Source organism: Pipra filicauda, unplaced genomic scaffold (assembly GCF_003945595.2).
Source record: "Pipra filicauda isolate LSUMZ 115617 unplaced genomic scaffold, ASM394559v2 scaffold45_size4122338_pilon, whole genome shotgun sequence".
NCBI lineage: Eukaryota > Metazoa > Chordata > Aves > Passeriformes > Pipridae > Pipra > Pipra filicauda.
In genome coordinates this window covers 4,035,718-4,057,038 of record NW_024104598.1, presented here as the reverse complement: position 1 = coordinate 4,057,038, position 21,321 = coordinate 4,035,718, and the positions used below count along the sequence as shown (strand labels likewise).

Genomic DNA, 21,321 nt, shown 5'->3' with positions numbered 1-21,321 from the left:
AGCTTTAAACCTGCCAGTCTCTGGTGGGATCAGCGTGTGAGTGTGGAGCACGTGGTTACCTGGGCATGAACCTGGCCAGGTTCCTTTTGTGAGGAATTCCAGCCCTGATCGCTGTTCCCAAGCCAACTGTAATGGACTGAGAGCTGAAACCAGGGCGGGGACAGGTTTTTGTTCTGCTTTTGTTTCTTAACGGTGACTTTAATTGTCTTCGTTGGGAGTTGTTTGTCCTGTAGCTTCCGTGGTTTTCTGGGGTGGAAGTTTTTTGTGCAGGTTGAGAACGTGGAAAAAATGGGGATCTGAGCTGGGATCTCTCCCAGCGTCCCTAGGGATGCATGAACTCCTCGTTATGAGGCAGGACAGCACTTGGCACGGGGAGTTATAGCCGTGACTATATATAGTGACTTCAGATTGAATGGAGTTGTGCCCACGGATCTCGTTAAATTCCCTGGGGTGTGGGTGGGTTTTTAAAAGCTGCTGCCAATGTATCCGTGGTCAGTCCTTGTCACTGCTGGGATTCAGGAGTCTGTACCTGCTCACCCTCCTCACTACTGCTTTCCAGGCCCTTCTGGCTGAAATTCCTTCCTGGGTGGGGGGTGTTCAGTGCCCAGTGCCTGCCTTTTCCCTGTCAGTTCAGCTGTTGGATTTGACTTTCCCAGTTCCTGCTGCGTCTTGTCTTCCAACACCCATTCCTGTCACTTTTGCTGACTTCAGGAGTGTGTGTGGAGGAGACAAGTGTTCTGGAAACTGTTCCCTTCATTTCAGTTAAGGACAAGAAAAGGCTTTAAGGAGCCCGGTCTCCTTTCCCAGTGCTGTGTCAGATCTTGCCCTCATTGCCAGGGCTGTGTCCCTACACGTTGGGGTGGAGGAAGCTCCACCTGAGCCAGCGAGTTGCGAGGCCGCTGCTGCTTGAGATCAGCATCAAAAAACCCGGAATGTCACTGTGGGAAGCACTGACAGCTTCTCCCGGGAGGATTCCGACAGCCCCTGTGCTGTGGGAGCACTCGCCTGGCTGTGAAGCTCCAAGCAGCTCCTGGTGATGGAGATGAGATCTGTGGATCCGTGACAGCTCCAGAGGTTTTTCCAAGATATCTGGAAGTACCTTTTGCTACCCGACCTTTCTCATGTGCTGGCTGCTTCCCTGACACAGGTAATTTGGGATGGGGTGGGTGGAAATGCCCTTTGTGCAGGGAGGGGGGCAGTTGGGTGCCCGTGGGACGCTTTTAATGTGACTTCCAGCCTTTGGGTGTTTTCCTACCAGGAATTCACCTTGGCTTTGCTGGGAGAGGTGACCGGGTGCCTGCCCTGTGCTGCGCTGCAGCAGGTAAAGGCTCCAGAGGGAATATCCCTTCCCACTGGAGGGAATGCTGCCTTCAGGACAGATTTCCAGGTCATTCCCTGCGGACACCCACGTGGATGAAGCAAACCCGAGGAGCCGTTGTGCTGAATGCAAAAGTGAATTTTAATGAACAGGCCTGGGGGGTTCCATCCCAGAGAGGGTCCGTCCCGGGGGCTCTTCCCTCAGGATTCTCTCTGCAGGGAACAGGCTGCTCCTGCCACTCCTCACTCTGGCCTGGCCTTGTAGTGGTCTATGTGGGCCAGGACCCAGGCTGTGGGCAGCAGGAACGAGACGAACATCGCAGCCAAGGCAATGCCTTGCTCCTGAGGGGGAGAAGGAACAGGAATCAGTGGGATGGCTGGGCCACGGGATGTGGGGGGGGGGGCTCCTGGGATGGCTGTGCCATGGTGTGGGGGCTCCTGGGATGGTTGTTCCATGATTTGTGGGGCTCCTGGGGTGGCTGCGCTGGTGCCGTCCAACACCACGGACCCAACTCACTTCTCTGTGCTCTTCCCAGCCCCGGGGCTGTGGGATGGACCCGCCGTGGGGCTGTGGAGGGAGCTTGGGGAAGCACAGCCATTCACACTGGCAGCAGATGGACCTGGTGCTCTCCAGGCTCGCTTTTTCCATCTCCCCACGTTTCTCTGCTGGGATATTCACTGGCAAACTGGAGCAGTGCGTGACCTTGAGGCTCTGGCCAGGGCCCTCAGCGTTTCCAGAGGCATCTGTGCCTGACTTTCAGGTGACTTTGGAAATTGCAGCCAGCAGCAGCCCCTCCTTTCTCTGCTGCACCAGGGCAGCATCAACCCCCTGCACTGGCACCTTCCTTTCACTTATTTGACTGGAAAAAACATGTCCAGGCTCATGCAGACCTTGGAAAGGCAGCAGGGGGAAAACTGCCCAGGCAAGGGGTGGAGGGGGAACCAGCCAGGATTTTGGTGAAAAGCTCCTTTTTCCCTGCCTTGTTTCACCCTGCCCAGAGGGATCTGGATTGGGGGGACCATCCCCAGAGGGGGGAGTGTTAGAGGGACCTACAGGCTCTGCGGTGACAGCAGCCCCTGTCCTTGTCCATGGGGACACTGGCTTTGGGCTGAGTGTCCCAGGATGGAGGGACTGGGCCCATGTCTGCCCCTGAGGGACCACCAGTGTCCTGCTGTCCCTTGGCTTCACCTCCCTGAGGGACACCCTGGGCTGGGGTATTTAAACCCCAAAGGTTTAAAAAGGGACTTGAAAGGATAAAATCCAACAGGAGCCTGAGGGTGAGGGGGCACAGGGCATGGACCCCTGTGGGAGTGTGGGCTGGACCTTGGGGGCACCTTCCTCCTCTGCCTCCCTCTCCCCTTTTGCCTCCGCCCCCATCAAAAATAATTTATCCCTAGCACGGGGGGTTTGGGCCCTTCCAACAGGGGTGTCCCCCTCTTTTTTTAGCCCCCCCCCAGGTACTCACGGCAGCAGAGAGCGGGTGCTCAGGGGGGTGGGACCTGAGCTGGGCACGGGGGGTGCGAGGGGTCCGCAGGGCGGCCGCCAGGAGCTGGGAGCCCCTCTGGAAGACCCTCATGGCGCCGTCAGGGCGATCCCGCTGCTCCTGGGGCTCTGCAGCTGCCCAGCTTGTCACTGTCACTGCTGCCACCCCCCCCATCCCTCCCCCGCCACCTCTTGGCACGGGACCTGCTGCGGCTCCGAGGGCACGGGGCGGAACACCCTGAGGTGGAAAGATTTTCCCGAATTGTTCTCTGCCGAATTTTTCTTCCCTTAATTGTTTTCAGGGTTTTTTTCCCTCAGCAGCACCCAACTGCCCAAGGCTCTGAGGCCAAAAACTGTCCCCAGCCGGCACAGGGGGACACTGCACTGCTCTGCTGGAGAGCAGAGGCCTCCCCTTCCCTTGGAGCAGACCTTTTTCCATGAGCAGAATTCTTTTTTCCCTCGAGCAGAACTCCTTTTCCCTCGAGCAGAACTCCTTTTCCCTTGAGCAGAACTCCTTTTCCCTTGGAGCAGAACTCCTTTTCCCTTGGAGCAGAACTCCTTTTCCCTGAGCAGAACTCCTTTTCCCTTGGAGCAGAACTCCTTTTCCCTGAGCAGAACTCCTTTTCCCTTAGAGCAGAACTCCTTTTCCCTGAGCAGAACTCCCTTTCCCTTGGAGCAGAACTCCCTTTCCCTTGGAGCAGAACTCCTTTTCCCTTGAGCAGAACTCCTTCTCCCTTGAGCAGAACTCCTTTTCCCTCGAGCAGAACTCCTTTTCCCATGGAGGGGCTTGGAATGAGATGGCCTTTAAGGTCCCTTCCAACCCAAACCATTCTGAGATCCTGTGTCTGTGGATCCTTCTGCTGTGGCTCCTGAGCATGGGGCAGCTCAGCCAGGGAATGACGGAGGTTTTCTAGTCCCCTCTTTGGGAATAACTCAGTGAAATGCTGCTCCAGCTGAGGGGGGTGTCAGGGACTTGGGGAATGGAGCTGGATGCCAGCAGCACCCCTGGGTGTGGGAAGCCGGGGTGGGGGCTCACTGGGACAGGGCTGTGCCTGGAAAAGCCACGATGGGATAGAGGGCTGGCAGGAGGGAAGCTGGGAAAAGCATGCCAGAGCCAAAGTCCAGGTGTGTTCCCCCCGAAAACAGGCGAGCAGAAGGGTCAGAGCGTGGCTGGGGACGTGGGATGGTCATGGTGTGTGGCTCTGGCTGGGGTGTGTGTGTGTGCTGCTCCCCCCGGCTCTCCACTGCGGTTCTCAGGCAGCTTTTGGATCATGAATCGTCCGAGTTGGTTTTTCTCTTTCAGTTCCTCCTTCTCAGGGCAGGGGGCAGAGCCTGGACCTCTGCCCCTTTCCTGCCGCGGGCACTCAGCTGAGCTTGGCAAACACCTGCGTGCGCTGATTTTTCTAACTTTTTTTTTTTTTTTAAGGGATAAAAAAGCGATTTCCTTCCTTCTCTCTCGGTCAGGCAACTTCCGTCCTTCCCTGGGACAGCCTCTCCCCGCCTGCAGGGCCAGGGCTCGGCTCAGCCCCGGACCGAAGGCAAGACCCACCTCCTCGCTTCTGCACCCTTGGGCTTGGGCTGGGGTGGGGTTTTTAACTTTCCCGAAGGCAGGATTTTCCTCCCGGTTCAGTCTATGTGAGGAAACCGAGCTGAGCCTGAAAGCTGCCGCATCTGGCTGCTGTCAGGGAGGGATTTTGGGGCCTTCCCTGACCCCGTGTTACCCCGGCTGGATTCCCAGCTCTGCCCAGAGTCTCTCAGAGCCTCGTTTCATCATTCCTGTGTTATTCCAGTGCCCAGCATTGCCAGGAGCCAGCTGCAGCTCCCTTTTGTCAGGTGCTGTTTGCACGTTTCTGTATCTGTAGGTACCTTTAGTCTTTAATTATATATATATATTTATACGCGAAACAAATATGTTTGTAAATCTACCAGTGAAATAGAAAGCTCCTGCCCCAGGAAGCTGAGCTGGAGATGCAGGAGTGAGGGGGGAACAGGGAGGTGCATCGAGCTGGGAAAGGGGGAAGCTCAGGAGACACAGAGTGTTTCGAAGTGTCACGGAACAACACTCAGGAGGAAGAGGAGGCCAGAAGAGGAAGGTGGTTGTGTGTGTTGGGAGAAACTGGTGCAATCCCATCACAGAGAGGGCAGCCGAAGAGGAAGAGGGGAAAGGTTGAGAAGTGATGAAGCCTGTGGGGTTTGGGGGAGCTGCGGGAGACGCTGGGACGGGGTGACGGGGTGGAGAGGGAGCTGGGATGGAGCACCCCTCTGGGGGTGACCAGAGGGGACTCTAAAAGGGCTGGAGATGGTGACAGGCGAGCAGCACCTCTGCGACAGCCGGGGCGTCCCGGGGACGTGCCGGGGAGCGGAGCAGCAGCTCGTCCCCTCACCCCCCGTCCCGGCCGTGCCGCTCCGCAGGTGGGGGCGGCAGCGATGGCCGAGGGGGACCCCGCGGTGTTCACGGCCCGGGCGCTGCCCGCGGACCCGCGGCTGCTGCCCACGGTGACCAACGCGTACCTGGGCACCCGCGCCTTCCGCGACATCCTGCACGTGGGCGGCGTGTACAGCGGGGCCGCGGGGGACACGCACCGCGCCGATGTCCCCAGCCCCCTCGGCGTGCGGGTGGCGGTGCCCGGCACGGACAGCCCCGCCGAGAGCTTCGCCCTGAACACCCGGACAGGTGAGCTGGGAGCGGGGAGGGACCTCCCCATCCCAAATCTGACACGCCTTCCCCTCAGGTTCCTTCCCCGCCCTCTCCCGGAGGTTAAATTCTCGCTTCCGTACAGTCACCTCTTCTCGTTCTCTGTTCACCTCAGGGTGTTGTCCTTCTGAAGCAACTGGAAAAATTCCCCTTTCATATAATAAGTTTCACTCATGAGCCCCCTTTCATGTGTAAGTAATATAACAATAAAATAAGCAGTTTTCAGGCTGTAGCTCAATCCCTGCTGGATTAGCAGGTTTAGCAAATCATGAAGCCTGATAAAATGTTTACTGGCACAAACCGTCCCTCAGCAGCTCGGCCAGGGGCAGTGTCAGCAGCGCTGTCTGGTCAACAGCTGGATCTGGACCTGGGGAAGGCCAGCAGGAACCAGTAGATAGGGGAGGGGTAGGAATCTGGGACAGAACACCGGGACCTGCGGGTGCCAAAGGCTCTCGCTGTGCTTACAGGGACCTTCAGCCACACAATTCAGTGCCCTGGTTACGTGGCCACCCAGCAGCTCTACGCCCACCACTCCCTGGTCCACCTGATGGCCTTCAGCGTCACCATCCGGCGCTTGGATCGCTCCACACAGCCCGTCACCATCCAGCTCCAGACCCCGTTCGTGCCACAGAGCCAGGACCTGGACCTGCTCCCAGGGCCGGACTTCCAGGGAGCACAGTGAGTGTGGGGGATGGGGGTCCCTGCCCTGAGCCCACCCTCTGTGGGCTGTGGCCCACTGCCCACTCTGCTCTGGGCACTAAACTGCGGATGTGAGGCTGGAGCTGGGCTGGAATGGTGGGTGGTGTGGAGGCTTCTGCACACCTGCTTTTTCCTGGCAGGTGTATGAAACTTCCCCTCAAATTAAGCAAAGAAACATTTTTATTAGTTGCAGCTCCAGAATTATCCCTTACCCTGGTGTGTAAGAGCAACAAAAGGCCCCAGGGGTCAGATGTGATTCCAAAGAAGTGAGACTGGGCAAGATGGGGAGTTTGGAAGAGATGACCTTTAGAACTAGATTCCTGGGACTGGGGACCGTTTGCTGGGGCTTCGCACTGAAAGAGGGCAGGGTTAGATGGGATATTGGGAAGAAATCCTTCCCTGGGAGGGTGGGGAGGCCCTGGCACAGGTTGCCCAGAGAAGCTGTGGCTGCCTCATCCCTGGAAGCGTCCAAGGCCAGGTTGGACGGGGCTTGGAGCAACCTGGGCTAGTGAAAGGTGTCCCTGCCCATGGCAGGGGGTGGGACTGAGTGGGCTTTAAGGTCCCTTCCAAGCCAAACCATTCTGGGATTCTCTGACGAATCTCAGTATCCTGCACGTTGGGGATGGCACAGCAGCGGAGCTGAAGCGTGGGGATGAGGCAGTTTCCATCTGGGAATGGGAGCCTGGCACCTTGGAGTCCCCTCTGGGTGCTGGATGTGCACGGGGTCCCCCCTGCCCCACGCTCCCCGCCCCATCCCTCCCTGTCTCCCACAGCTACGTCCACGGGCGGACGCTGGTCCCCGAGGTGGAGGGGGGGCCCCGTCCCACCGTTCACATGCTCTGGACCCCCGTCCCGCCCTCCCTGACGCTGGGTGGGGAGGAGCAGGAGCGCTCCTGGGAGTTCCTGACGGCCGTGGCCGAGGGCGAGGAGGAGGCCAAGCGGAGCTACGGCGAGGGGCTGTCCCTGATGGCCGCGGGGGCCCTGCTCCGCTCCCACACCCGCGCCTGGGCCGCGCTGCGCCGGCGCTGCTCCGTGGAGCTGGACGGGCCCCTGGCCCTGCAGCAGGCCCTGCACGGCTGCCTCTACTACCTGCTGAGTGCCCTCCCGCCCCGGGGCAGCCCGGGATTCCTCTTCCATGGCATCAGCCCTGGCGGCTTGTCCAATGGAACCCGGGGTGAGGACTACTGGGGACACATCTTCTGGGACCAGGTGAGTGGGGGCCGTGCTGGCTGGTAACCTGGGGGCTCGGCACAGTGACTGGGACGGAGAAGATGGCATCATTCCATCGGGATGGGGAAAATTCCATCCTTCTATCAGGATGGAAAAGACTATCCTTTAATAAGGGTGGCGAAGACTGTCCTTCGGTAGGGATGGAGAACACTCCATCCTTCCACTGAAGGGCGAAGCTGGCGGTGCCCCACCAGCCAGTCCCACCGCCTTGCCCCGCAGGACACCTGGATGTTCCCCAACATCCTGCTGCTTTACCCTGAAGCCGCCCGGGCCATCCTGGAGTACCGGATCCGCACGCTGGCGGGGGCCGTGCGCAACGCGCGGGAACAAGGCTACGAGGTGGGACAGGGGCGGCGGGCTGAGGGGACGTCACCGGCCCCTGTCCCCAGGAGGGGAGGCCCTCAAGGTTAGGGTTGTTTTCTGCTGGCAGGGCGCCAAGTTCCCGTGGGAGAGCGCAGCCACCGGCCGCGAGGTGTGCCCCGAGGAGATCTATGGGGCCCAGGAGATCCACGTCACCGGGGACGTCCTGGTGGCCTTCGAGCAGTATTACTGCACCACGCAGGTAAAGGGAGTTTGTACCGCCTGGGCGGCCCAGTGGCAGGGCCCACAGGACACCTGGTGACTGTCACCGTCCCTTCCCAGAGGAATTCTGCTCTGTCTGCTCCTCGGGGTCCCTCCCTCAGCCCTGCCTCATCCGTCCGTGCTCCCGTGGGTGTCTCAGCACCCTGTTGGCTCAATCCAGGCCAGTTTTCTGACTTTTCCTCCTGTTCCCTCCATCTCCTCAGAGCTCCTGTCTGACCTCCTGCTGATTTTGGGTCTGGTGAGGTCTCCCTCATGCCTCTGTTTTTCCCCGGCTTTGGCTCCCCCAGGACCAGAAGCTGTTCCGGGAGGATGGGGGCTGGGAGCTGGTGGAAGCCGTAGCTCAGTACTGGTGCAGCAGGATGGTGTGGAGCAAGGAGGAGCAGCTCTACCACATCAGAGGTACCTGTGCCATGGGCAGGGGGTAGAAAGCAGAGGTTCAGAGCCACTTGGTCTAGTGGAAGGTGTCCCTGCCCATGGCAGGGGTGTGGAACTGGGTGAGTTTTAAGGCCTCTTCCAACCCTGTCTACCCTGGGATTCCGTGACTCAAAGGTTCCCTTGCCCATGAAGTGGGGGGAGATGCCCTCAGGATGAGGTACCTACACCCATCAGCCAAAGCTGTAACCCAGGTTGTTCCTCCTTCACCACCAGTACCACAGATGTTCTTTTATCAAGCATCCCACCGAGACCATGTGGGATCCTGCCAGAGGCTGCACCTCTGGCTGGGCAGGCAGGACGTTCCCCATTCCCCAGCCATGCCCCTGAGGAGGACCCCTGGGCATGCTCAGGTGTGAAGTGTGCCCTCCTGTCCCCCCAGGTGTCATGCCCCCAGACGAGTATCACCACCAGGTCGATAACTCCGCTTACACCAACGCCGTGGCCCGGCGCAGGTAACGTGTGGGATGTCGCCTGCAATCACTGCCTGGCTCTCTGCCTCCTGGAAACACTGTCCAGCTCTCTGCTTCCTGGAAGCACTGCCTGGCTCTCCTCTCTCCCAGTCTGCAGGGACGGGAGGCAGTGGGGCTCCCGAGGGGATGCTTCTTCCGTCTCCTCACACCCCTCTCCCTGTCACCCCTCTGCAGTCAGAGGAAGGAGCAGTTCGGGCCATGGCCACTCCTCAGGTGCCCATGTGAGACTGAGAGGGATCTCCCTTCACGGTGGGGCTTCTCCCTCTGCATTCCATGAGGTGTCTGTGCAATTAGCCAGCTGGAGACACCCACAGCCAGAGGAATGAGCTCCTGGCTCCGTGACAGGAGGTGTTACCCCCTCAATCTCTGACCCCTGTTCTTCCACAGCAGCTTTTTCCGCAGCTTAATCATCTCCTTCTGTCTCTTTTCTCCTCCCACTGTCACCCATCCCTGACATAACACATTGTTTCTCCCTTTTTCCAGCCTAAACTTTGCTGCTGAAGTTGCTCGGGACCTGCTGCTCCCAGTGCCAGAGGAGTGGGAGGACCGTGCCAGGAAAATCAAAGTGCCGTTTGATGCAGAGAGGAAATATCACCCTGAGTACGATGGCTACAGCCCAGGTGAGCAGGGAGGCAGGGGCAGCCCTCGGAGGCAGCCACGGGTCACACTTTTAACCCTGGAAGGAGCAGGACTCCGACTGGTTCAGACTTGGGAATGGTGAAAGAAGAGCTCCTGCCGCTTCCCGGGTGCGGAGAGCCAGGCTTGGGGATGGTTTTCCCACCTCTCTGGGTCATTTCTCATTAGTGGGCTGAAAAAATGAGGAAATTTGGGAGCACAGAGTAGGAAGAGTCTTACTGCAGGTAACAAGGTTGCTATGATCCCCTTGGTGACAGTCAGGTGCATCCATCAGTCTGTTGTTCCCGGCTCATGCCCGCGGTCCAACCGGCCCCTCGGGCCGTCATTCCCAGACAGTGCCCACTGTCTGGCTGGCCCCTCTCCCCCCAGGTGAGCCAGTGAAACAAGCTGACGTGGTCCTGCTCGGCTTCCCTCTGATGCACCCCATGAGCGCCGAGGTCCGGAGGAACGACCTGGAGATGTACGAGCCCGTCACCGACCCGGCCGGGCCAGCCATGACCTGGGTACGCAGAGGGCAGAGCCCAGGGTGGGATTTGCCCTTGGGGGGTTGTTTCCATCCAGGACGGTGACTGCCAGACCCACCAGGCAGGATTCATCAGACCTGCTCCAGAGCCCAGGGGAGGGAGGATGGTGCAGGGCCGGGGTGTGTGCGGGGGATGTTGGCTCTGGGTCAGGATGGTGGCGGTGGAGGTGCTGCTCTGCTGTGCTGTCACCAGCAGCAGTGACAGACCCTTTCCCTCCCTGGCAGAGCATGTTTGCCGTGGGCTGGCTGGAGCTGAAGGAGGTGCAGAGAGCCCAGAGCCAACTGCACAAGTGCTTCAGCAACATCACAGAGCCCTTCAAGGTGAGTGGTGGGGCTGCAAGTCCCTCTGGTTTGTGTCTCACCTGCTCCCAAGTAGGTGACACCCCACTGAGAGACACCCCAGATGTGTGACAGGGACGGTGACAACGGCATTCAAACCCACAGAACTGCCTGAAGTGTCCCAAATCAACTCCTGAGTTGTTTCTTTCTCGTGCCAGTGCAGGTCTGGGTGGAGAACTCGGATGGTTCGGGAGCTGTGAACTTCCTGACAGGGATGGGTGGATTTCTGCAAGCCATCCTCTTCGGCTACACGGGGTTCAGGTGAGACCTGTTGTGTCACATTTAATTCCTGCTTGTCCCTTGAAATGTCCCTGTTTGGTTGGAGCAAGATTGGGAACAGGCGAGAGACTCAGTCTGGGACACGTTTGGGAAGTAAAATGCCATTCCCTAAGCCTGTTCTCTGGCTCAGCTGCAACATCCTCCTGTCTCCTTTGGATGGGGTGAGGAAACACCTTCTACAGCCCCCTCTGTGGCCCCCTGCACACACGTGGCTCTGGGAGCCTCCGTGGAGGGAAGTGCTGAGCAGGCATCGCCTCAGCTTTAAAATATCTCGGGAAAACAGGGAGCTGTTCATGTAATTTCAGAGCTGTGTCTCGTATCTGGTGGTTTCCACCCTGGAGCCATCGCCTCTTAAACCTATTCTTGGTTTAACTGAGGCTGGATCAAGCCTTTTGATTGCCAGTGAAAACTTCCAGCACTAACCACGTGTTTTTACTCCGTGTGTGTGGCCAGAGGTGCTGGGAAACCCACCAGTTCCTTGGTGGAGCTGGGGTTTGAGCTGCCGTGTTCCCAGCTGGAAAACCCACCCATTCCTTGTGGAGCTGGGTGTGAGCTGCAGTATTCCCAGCTGGAAACCTCAGCCTCGGCTTTGGCCGAGCTGGGAGGTCTCCAGGCACCCCGGGTGTGTCGGGTCGGGCCCCTCGTGGGACAGGCACAAGCCACGGGCTTTGGGGCTCTGGCCAAATTTCCAGAGGTTGGGATGACACTGTGCAGCCCTGGGAGCCTTGCTCCTGCCCTTCCCACCATAGGGCACAGATCCTACCTGGCACTGGGGCTCTCCAGGCTCTCGAGCCTCCCTCGAGCCCTCTCCAGTCCCTCTCAGCATGCTGGAGTTGATGGTCAAGAGCTCTCGTGTGCCAAGATCTGGGTCAGAGACAACAGTGACCGTTGTTTTTCCTCACCCAGAGCCAACACCCACACAGGCTGTTTGGCTTTGAATCAGGGCTGGAGGAAGTGTCAGGCTGTTTGCTCCACTATCTCTGGAGAAGGAGCACGAACAGCTGTGCTTCCAGCCCTCCAAACCGCGGGAGTGGGAGCCGAGGTGGGTGTCTGGAACTGAGCTGCCCCAGAAGAAAAGAATAATACATTTTTCTCCTTTTTTTTTTTTTTTTTTAATTAAAAAAGGTATAAAATCCAACCTTAAGGAAACCCCAGTCCCAAGCTGTGGAACTGGAGGGGGACAGGAATGTCTTTGGGTGCTGGGCTGTGAAATTATGGCCCCTGTAGCTCCTCAGCAGATGCTCCATCGGTGTGTTCGGGATTTGCCCAGAGATCCTTGGATGCACTGAGGATACTTTCACACTCCTCCGGGGTGCACGAGGTGGAGATGCCTGGAGAGGTGGCCACACCCCAGAGGTTGTTCACCCGTGGCTCCCACTGTTCGTACCCTGACATGCTCCTGCCTTTCCAGGATCTCGAGGTCCGGCCTCCGCTTCGATCCTGCCTTTCCCCACGACATCACCGAGCTGAAGCTCTCTGGCATCTCCTACTTGGGCAACAAACTGGATTTCGCCATCACCGCAGCAGAGATCTGTATGGAAGTGACTGAGACCTCCCAGGACCCTCTGGCATCTCCCCTGGAGGCAGTGCTGGAGTCGGGGCACCGCTTTCCCCTGCGGGAGGGTACGGCAGCAGCACCCGGCTCCGCTCCCCGAGATAAAGAATTTGGGGAGAAACCATTCCCATACCTCACACAAGGGTGTTTTTTGTTGCAGGGCAGAGTGTCTCCTTCCCCATGGCACCCGGCTGGATCCAGAGGTCACCCACCAGGACCCCCTAAACCTTGGCTGGTCCAGGTTTTGCCCGCGGGAGCAGCGGATCTGGGATGTTGGCAAAGGGGGAAGGTAACGGTGGGCAGAGGGGGGGGCCCAGGCTGTGCCATGAGCCCTTGGCCCCCCAGGACTGAGTGTGCCACCTGTCCTTGTGTTCCCGAGGAGGGAGGGCTGTCCACAGAGCTGTGACCATGGCAGGGGGTCAACACGTCTGTTCTGGGGGCACTGAGCCCCAGAATCCCCTTCACGCACCTCCTGCGTCTCTCACTCAGCACAGGAGGCGAAATCAAGCCTGAAAATGACCATTCCAAATGAATTTTCTAAACACTCAGGAGTTGTTTGTGCTCTCTGTATCTGCATTTGTAAGGAAGTCCCTTCCTGAACGCATCTGTGACCCTGGCTCCAGCTCCTCCAGCATGTACTGCCCTGGTCCTTGCCTTCCCCTCACGTTGCTCCATGGGCTCAAAGGGCTGTGGAGCCTCAGCCACTGTTGCTTCACCAGATGAGTGGTGTTTTGGCACTGATACCAGTCCAAAATACACAGCCAAAAGCCTTTTAGCCCCGTGTTGGCAGCGCAGAGCTCCTTTCCTGTTTTCTGGTGTGTAACATCTCTACTGTGTTTCCAAACCCCTTATCTACACTATTCCCGCTCTTGTCAAGCAGCTTTGGAGTTAAATCCTTTCTAACTTGGCGTCTGAAGGGCTGCAGGAAGCCTGGACATCAGTGATCCGTGATATCATCGTGTCAGACGAGTGACATGGGCAGTGTTTTTCCAGGCACGAGCAGCCTCGGGGAGGGCAAAACGCTGCTGTGGGTTTGCTCAGGGCGTTTTCGGTGCCCCAGAAACCCCAAGGAAGGGCTGTGCCCCTACAGGGAGGGGGGCATGGTACCCCCAGCCCTGGGTCTCACAGCATCCTCCCTCTCACCTCCCCGTCGCCCGGGGCTCAGTGCAGGGCAGCCCTGGGGGGAAGGAGGGAGTGCCGGAGGCGTTCCCTGCCCCGTGGGGTCTGTTCTCGCCAAACCAACCCCAGGAATCTTGGCCGGGTTTATATAAAGCCCCGCGGCCGCTCCCTGCCCCGCGGCATCTGGGAATGCTTAGGGGAGGAGCAGGGACTCTCCCGCCGTGTAATTACCCGGCCTCTTGCTCCGGCCTCATCAGAGCCACCAGCCCCTAATTAGCTGCAGCTCTTGGCAGGACAAAAGGACGCACCGTCCCCTCGCTCCGGCACCAGCCCGGAGAGCTGCACCCGGACTGGGATTTGGATGGGGCTGGGATAAAACCCCACACTGAGCCAGGTCTGGTCATGGCACTAAAGGGGGTTTAGCAGCAAAAAAGGGATCCTTTAGTCCCGTGTAGCCGAAATGAGCCATCTCCAGCCCAGGGAGGGACAGCAGGGAGCAGTGGGGCTGCGTCCCACACACACCTCCCCGTCCTGAACGGGGACCTGCTGGGGATGTCTGTGTTGCTGCAGTGAGTTTGCAGGTCTCAGCTCCCCCTGGGAGGGCGACACACCATTAGCTTCAGCGTGTCCCCATGGGGCCAAGGAGCTTCTCTGCTCCCTCCCCTCCTCGGTCACGGGGGTCCTGGTGGCCGGGGGTCCTGGGGGTTGCAGCGTCTCCTGGCTGCAGGGAGCTCAACTGGAGCCAAAAATCCTTGTTTACGTTTTTCCTTTGGCACCCCCCTTGTCGTCCCCCCCCCTCCACAGGCAGAAACTCACGCTGTGTGAAACGTTTAATGATTTAAATAGTGATCACGGAAGCTGGAGGGAGGCTGAGCTCCACACGGGGGGGGGGATAACGGGAGATAAAAAAAAAACAAACCACAAGATAAATGAAAATAACTGCTCTGCCCCCAAAGCGTGGCGGGGAGGGGGGTCAGGCCAGGCAGGGAGGGGTCATAGTAGTGGAGGAGAAGCCCCTGGAGCTGCCCCCCCAAACCGGCCATGCCGTGCCCCGTGGGTGTCAGAGCTGGTGGCCGTGGCCTGGGGTGGCAGAGAGGGGTGGTGGCCCTTTTTTGGGGAGCCACCAGCGGCGCGAAGGAGGTTCCACGAGCCCTTCACCCCGCCCCCATCAGTGGTCCTCGTCGTCCCTCCCGCTGAGCTGGTAAGTGAAGAAGCCGACGGAGTCCTGGGCGAGCTTGGAGAGGTGGATGACGCCGGTGACGACGAGGGCGACGATCAGCAGCGGCAGCACCACGCTGCCCGCCGTGGCCAGGGCGTTGTAGCACCGGGCCTTGGAGCTGAAGTGCCGAGCGGCTTCCACGTCCCCGGACACCTTCCGGTCCCGCGCCTGCAACGGGAGGACAGCCCCCTCCTGCAGCCCCTTCTCTCAGCCCCCTTCCCCTCAACTCCCTTCCCTTCAACCCCCTTCCCACATCTGTCTCCTGCACCCCCTTTCCTCAGCCCCCTTTTCCTCAGCCCCCTTTTCCTCAGCCCTTTTCCTGCAGCCCCCTTCCTGCAGCCCCCTCCTGTGCCTCTCCCAGCCTTGCTCCAGGGCTTTAGCCCCCTTGCAGCCCACAGTTTAGCCATCCATCCATCCATCCATCCATCCATCCATCCATCCATCCATCCATCCATCCATCCATCCATCTGTCCCAGGCTGCCCCTGCTCCATATGCTCCCGTTCCCCTCTGGCCCCACTTCCTTTGCCTCTGGGATTTTCCCTCCTGCTTCTTCCCTCCAGAGCCTCACTGGCACCAGCTCCTTCTTGCCCCCAGGATCTTTCTGTTCTGGTCCAGTCAAGCTGGAGCTGGGATTTTCCCTCCCGCTTCCTCCAGAGCCTCACTGGCTCCAGCTCCTTCTTGCCCCCATCTTTCCACCCTGGTCCAGTCCAGCTGGAGCTGCTCCTGCCAAAGGGCTGGGCCAGGGGCCTGAGGACATCACAGCCCCCACAGCACTTTCTAGGATGAAGCAGCTGGTCCTCGGAGTGTGGGCAGGGGGCTGTGGTTATCCAGGGGGTCCCACAACGTCCCTGATGGGTGGCAGGAACACAGCAGGGAGGATTCACCAGTTGCCAGCGTCCCTTGCTTCTGGCGGGTGTTGGGCTCCCTCCCCCCTATGCCACCCCCCCCAGGAGTTATCCCAGGTGCTCTGTGCCTCCTCGGCAATCCCTCCCTCGGCATCTAGGTGGCGAGGGATTCCCGGAGACCCCCAAACGCTCCAGTCCTGCCGGGTGCCGGTACCTTGACGGCGAAGGCGAGCGCCACGAAGCCCAGGCAGCAGAAATTCATGTAGAGGGTGTTGAAGATGGCCCAGACGAGGTGGTCGCGGGGCGGGGGGGCGGCGGGGGGTGGTCCCCGCTTGCGGGGCGGCTCGTCCTCCCGCGGGTACGAGGTGTCCATGGCCACGGAGAGGGGCACCCGCGGCTCCAGCAGCCTGAGGGGAGGACGGCTGGGCACCTCTTATATAGCCCTGCCCCGCTAAATATAAACCTGGGAAATTACAGCTCTGCGGGATGCGGTTCTCCAACAGGCTGGGAGAAGCGCTGGGATGGCGAGCCTGGGAAAGCTTTTTATAGCCAGCTTTCCCGCCGGGGATGAGGGGCACGGATGGCTCCAGCGTGGGCAGTGCCGTGAGGTGACTCCAACACCATCTGAGGGTCATCCCAAGACAGACCCCCCGGTACCAGGACTCCCGCGGCGCTGGCTGGCACCGGGACCTCCAGCCCCAACCCTCCAGGTGAGCTGGGCAGGGCTGACCCCTCCTTGGCAGCACCTTTGGGCTACGGGATGGATGAAACGGCAGGTTAATAGGGAAAGGTGGAAGAGCCGCATCCACGGGGCTCCCTGGCAGTGGGGGGGAGAGGGTGCTGCGGGGGGGGGGGCAGCCAAAAATCACGGAGGGTCTTTAATTTCCTTCTTTTGCCACACCTGAGATTTTTGGAAAGGAACTTCCTTGGGATCTGGGCTGGAAGCACTCTGTCCTGCGGCGGGATGGAGGCAGGGCGAGGAGGAGGAGGAAGAGGAGGAGGAGAAGAATAAAGAGGAGGAGGGAAGAGAAGGAGGAGGGTCCCACGAAGTCGTGCGAGGACCCTCTACTCTGTCCCGTGGCGAATGAGGTGACAACGAGGGGGTTTGGCAGGCCGAGCTTTATTGGTGGCAGCAGGGACTGGCAGGTGCGTCACAGGTGCCAGGAAGCGCAAGAGCAGAGAAAAGGAGGGGAGGGGGCTGCCCCCCCCGCCCCCCGCCCCATCCCCTCCCGCGGCTGTGCGGGGACACCCGGGGGCAGCAGCGAGGAGACGGGGCTCACTCCCCGAGCCCCGAGCGGGCACATTTGCGGGGCAGGAGGAGGGGGAGAAGCCCCCCGCGGGTGGGGGCCAGGCGGCGGTCAGGGGTTCTCCAACGTGGTGGTCGTGAAGATGATGATGATGATGATGAAGACCACCAACACGAGGGTTGCCAGCACGGAGCAGATGATGTTTGCCACCCTGGCGCGGGAGCCGTGACGCCGGGCACCCTCCAGGTCCCCCAGCAACTTGCAGTCACGGGCCTGGGGGGGTAAACGGGGGGGCTCAGAGTGGGGGGAACTGGTTGGGGGCCCAATTCCACCCCTGGGGGCGGCTGCGGGGTTGTGCTGGGACCCCAGGGATGTGTCACCAGGGGCAGGGGGGGGAAGCCGCCGGGCACTGCCTGTTCCTCCACCCACCCGGCGGTCACGGCACTGGGGGGTGCAGGGTCGGGGGGTGGCACACAGCACTGGGGTCCCAGGGCGGGGTGGAAGTGGGGGGTTGGAGATGGGAGAGGGGATCTGGGGTCCAGGGCGGGAGATGGAGTCTGGAGACCGGGGTGGTGTCAGGGAGGGCGGGGTCGGGGCGGACAGGACTGGAGGGTCCCGAGGTGAGGGAAAGGTCTGAGTCGGGCTGGGTCGGGGGCTGCCGAGTCGGGGAGGGGGTCGGGACATGTCGGGGGGTCCCTGGCTGGGTTGGGGGGTCCTGAGTCGGGGAGAGGGTCGGAACGTGTCGGGCATCCCGAGCTGGATTGGGTCAGGGCATCCCAAGGCGGGGAGGAGGTCGGGACGTGCCGGGGGTCCTGTGCCGGGCTCAGTCGCGGGGTCCTGGGAGGAGCTGGCTGGGGGTCGCTCTGGATGAGGTGTCCCGGGGCCGATCAGGGCTAGATCCAGGGTGTCGGGTGGGGGTCCCTGGTCGCCCCCCTCACCTTGATGGAGTAGACGAGCGGGGGGAAGCCGAGGCAGCCCAGCCCGGCCACCGCGCACCACAGCACCACGTTGAGCAGCGACCAGAGCACATAGTCCCGGGGCGGCGGGTCTGCCCGGGGACCGGGGGCAGCCGACCCCCAGCCGGAGGACTGCAGTGGGATGGACACGTCCGCCTGTCGGGTCTCCATGGCCGGGAATGAGTTCCTGGAACTGGAATGGAGCGCGCCCAGGGCGGGGGGTTGGCTCCGCACCGCCCCGCGCGGGGGGGGGGGGAAGGGGGACACACGGCCATCCAGGACCCCCACCCCGCGTGGGCTGGGGGTGCAGGGCAGCTCTGGGGGACCGGGGGGGCTTAAGGGGACTCGAGAGGCTCCGAGGGGACCCTGTGGGGCTCCAGGAGACCCTGTGGGGCTCCAGGGGACCCTGGGGGGCTCCAATGGGACTTCAGGACTTTGGGGGGCTTAAAGGTCTTGGGGGCTCTGAAATGACTCTGAGGAGATTTTGGGGACTCCGAGGGGACTTGAGGGGTCTCCAAGGGAGCCTGGGGACTCTGAGGGCACTTGAGGGGATCCAGAGGGGCTTGGGAACTTTGGGGAGGATTCAAAGAGACTTTGGGGACTCCAAGGGAACTCCAGGGGACCTTATGGACTCCAAGAGGACTCAAGGGGACTTTGGGGACTCCAAGGTGATTTGAGGGGACTTTGTGAACCCCAAGGGGATTTGAGGGGACTCTGGGGACTCCGAGTGGTGTCCATAGGACTTTGGGGTTGGAGTGGACAGACTGGAGGGAGCTCTCCATGGCAGCTCAGTGTGGTCACAGGCTGGAAGAAGGTTTTGCTGGTGGCTGGTTTGGACTGGGTAGGGGTCAATTTTTTCCACGTTGGTTTGTATGGGCCTGCACTTTGGATTTGTGCTGGAAGCTATTGATAAAAACAGGGAGCAGGAGGAAGAGGGGATCTCAGAGCAGTGGCCTTCGTTGTCCCAAGTCCCCATTGGATGTGCTGGGAATTGGGCAGGCCAAGGGTGGGGCTAGGCAGGCAGCACATCCCCGTTTGCAGCAAGGAGCCCGTGTTTTCCGGGAAGAAACGGAGCAAAAAAATGATTCACTGGGCTCTCAGTGCCAGGGATCCTGCAACAAATACCCGCTGTGTCTGTGAGTGGGATTTCTGACATCTTACGAATGCAGTGTCCTGCCAGGAACCCAAAGTTCTCGGGGAGAGGGAAAAACAGGGTTTTGTTCCCATCCTTGCGGGGCCCCAACCCCGAGGAGGACCAGGGCCTGCCGAGGGGAGGGCGAGGAGCACGGAGGGGAAGGGGGAAGCCAGGACAGCTGCGTAGCTGAAGCTCTGCCAGGTGGACTCGGGCCAGGATTTTCCGTGGTCGCTCCGGGGCCGGGCAGGGAGCGGCACGTGCGGCGGCCGGAGGCGCGAGGATCGCTGCCCGGATCGCTGCCCGGATCGCTGCCCGCTGCCCTGCCAGCTCTCCCGGTGAGGGAAAGGGACGGCTGGCGCTCCGTGTGGCTTCCACCGAGCACAGCTTCCTTCCCCCCCCCCCACCGCAGGATGTGGCTTCCACCAAGCACGGCTCCCTTCCCCCCCCCTCACCCCCCCCCCGCAGGATGGGGAGAGTGATTGTGAGGAAATTCGTGTGCTGAGGTGAAACAACGAAACCAAAAGCTGTGCACGCCAGCAAGACACATAATTTGTTCCCCCCTCCTCATGGCAGCTGTTCCCAGGACAGCCAGGCTCCTATCTGCGAACTTTACCAGCATCCCAAATCGCCGAGGAATCCAGCCCCGGGAGATGTGCAGCACGGCCACTCGGGATGGAGCCACAGCACCCACCACCCCCTTCCCTCCGGGAGCCTCTCCAGCCCCGCTGTCCTGCACTGTCACATTCCAGCTCATCCCGCTCGTGCCCTTTGCACATCCTGCCTCCCCCAGTCCAGCTAATCCTCAGCTCTGCTTTCTCACAGCCCTCCCTGAGGGCCGGTGAGGGTGAGGGTGACACCCTGGCACAGGTGAGGTTCTCCTCCCGTCCTCGGGGTGACCCTATGGGTGCAGCATCCGCGTTCATGGAGCCGGGTGTGTCCCTGAGCATTGTTTCTGCGATGAGAGACAATTTCCCTCCCCGCCCCCCCAGGCACCTCCAGCTGCCGATGCTGTTTCTTAACCAGCCACGCTGCGGTGGGGGGGGGGACCCTGAACCTCTTCCTGCCGAAATAAAACCGAGCCGGGGCAAAAGTGAAAGAAATCTTTATTCGAACCAGGTTTTCTCCAAACAAGGTGCTTCTCCCGGGGATTGTTTCGGGTCAGCTGGGGCTCCAAACCCAGAGCAAAGCAGCAAGCAGGTCACGGCCATTTTGGGGGTGCTCGGCTGCCACCTGAGGAAGGGTGTCCGTCCCCAGGCACTTCCAGCATCAGCAAGGGCTCAACAACAGCTTTGAGCAGTGAGGAAAGAGGGACAGGACCCCGGCGGGCCCCAGGGGGTACCCCCTGGCGCTGAGGGGTGAGATGGACGGCGATGATGTTGAGCACCAGGGCCGTGATGTTCAGGCACTTGGCCGTGGAGCCGTAGCTCAGGGCCCCGCTGCGGTCACCCAGCACTTTGCGGTCCCTGGCCTGTGGGGAGGCAGAGGGGAGAGTCAGTGGGGTCGGAAGGGGGTGGCCCCGGGGGGCTCAAGGCTGCAGGCAGGTGTGAGAGGTGCTGGAGGTTGCCACCCTGGGCTGAATCCCCCCAAACCACCAGGGGTACTCCAGGACGCTGTGGGGCCAGGGCTCCATAGAAAGGGGGTTCTGTGGGGTCCACGGGTGCTCTGTGGGGCCAGGAGTCCATGGACAGGGGGCTCTGTGGGGTCCACGGGGCACCCTCTGGTCTGGGGCTTGTGGGGTCCACTGGACACCCCCGAACTGAAGCTTTGTGAGGTCAGTGGCTCTCCATGGGGTCAGGCATTCTGTTGGCTCAATGGGGGCTCTGTGGGGGTCCCCGTGCCTTCTCCCAACCCCCAGCCTTCCCTCCTCCCCCCCCGAGTGCCCCACCTTGACGGAGAAGAAGAACGCCAGGAACCCGAGGCAGCAGAAGTTGCCGTACAGGGTGGTGAAGAGGGACCAGACCAGGTGGTCTCGGGGGGGCGGCTGCTCCTCCTCCACCGTCACCGCCGTGGTCGTGGTCGTCCGGGGCAGCTCCTCCATGTTGACCCCCGTGGGCAGCACCTCGTAGGGCGGCAGCGTCTGCTCCATCCCGAGGCTCTTCATGCGCACCGGCGGCAGCGGCACAGGGAAAACGCCGTGGTCGAGGAAGGAGGTGGCACGGGGAGGAGGGGGCGGTCTCGCCGACGGCTGTTTCGTTTCCCCAAGACTGAGGATGGGGCGGGAAAAGGCCGCCCCTCCGGACGTCCCGGTAAGGGCGGGAAAAACCCTGGACCCGTTTTCCTCGTCCCCTCCTTTATCTCTTTTTCTGTACCTGTTTCCTTGTCCCCTTCTTTATGCCTTTCTTTACCCCTTTCCCCTCTCCTTTCTTTGCCCCTTCGTTTGCCCCCCTCTTTCCTTGTCTTCATCTTTACCTGTTCTTTGCCCCCTTTTCACTTTACCCTGTTCTTTCCCTTTTCTTTCTTTGTCCTCTTCCTTTCCCGTCCCTTTCCTTGTCCCCTTTTTTGACCCCTTACCTTGTCCCCTTCCTTTCCCGTCCCTTTCCTTGTCCCCTTTTTTGA

At 60.5% G+C, this 21,321-nt stretch overlaps 4 protein-coding genes across 4 annotated transcripts; 1 reads left to right on the top strand and 3 right to left on the bottom strand.

Moving 5' to 3' along the window:
* Positions 1-5,207: 5,207 nt before the first annotated feature.
* On the top strand, positions 5,208-12,791 carry PGGHG (protein-glucosylgalactosylhydroxylysine glucosidase). The gene is made up of 13 exons (XM_027718046.2): positions 5,208-5,474; positions 5,963-6,173; positions 6,968-7,403; positions 7,644-7,763; positions 7,855-7,986; positions 8,294-8,405; positions 8,821-8,893; positions 9,395-9,531; positions 9,917-10,050; positions 10,296-10,391; positions 10,573-10,670; positions 12,100-12,311; positions 12,404-12,791. The coding sequence occupies exons 1-13, from the start codon at positions 5,228-5,230 to the stop codon at positions 12,466-12,468; spliced, it is 2,073 nt and encodes a 690-aa protein (XP_027573847.2). The 5' UTR covers positions 5,208-5,227; the 3' UTR covers positions 12,469-12,791.
* A 1,739-nt stretch (positions 12,792-14,530) lies between these two features.
* On the bottom strand, positions 14,531-15,800 carry LOC113986374 (interferon-induced transmembrane protein 5-like). Its single transcript, XM_027718035.2, has 2 exons — positions 15,642-15,800; positions 14,531-14,749 (listed from the first exon to the last, which is right to left on the bottom strand). The coding sequence occupies exons 1-2, from the start codon at positions 15,798-15,800 to the stop codon at positions 14,531-14,533; spliced, it is 378 nt and encodes a 125-aa protein (XP_027573836.1).
* Positions 15,801-16,540: 740 nt separating this feature from the next.
* LOC113986375 (dispanin subfamily A member 2b-like) lies at positions 16,541-17,801 on the bottom strand. The gene is made up of 2 exons (XM_027718036.2): positions 17,613-17,801; positions 16,541-16,947 (listed from the first exon to the last, which is right to left on the bottom strand). The coding sequence occupies exons 1-2, from the start codon at positions 17,799-17,801 to the stop codon at positions 16,786-16,788; spliced, it is 351 nt and encodes a 116-aa protein (XP_027573837.1). The 3' UTR covers positions 16,541-16,785.
* A 1,979-nt stretch (positions 17,802-19,780) lies between these two features.
* LOC113986326 (interferon-induced transmembrane protein 1-like) lies at positions 19,781-21,035 on the bottom strand. The gene is made up of 3 exons (XM_027717945.2): positions 20,651-21,035; positions 20,105-20,233; positions 19,781-19,825 (listed from the first exon to the last, which is right to left on the bottom strand). Exons 1-3 carry the CDS (start codon positions 20,864-20,866, stop codon positions 19,781-19,783), a joined length of 390 nt encoding a protein of 129 aa, XP_027573746.2. The 5' UTR covers positions 20,867-21,035.
* Positions 21,036-21,321: the final 286 nt, after the last annotated feature.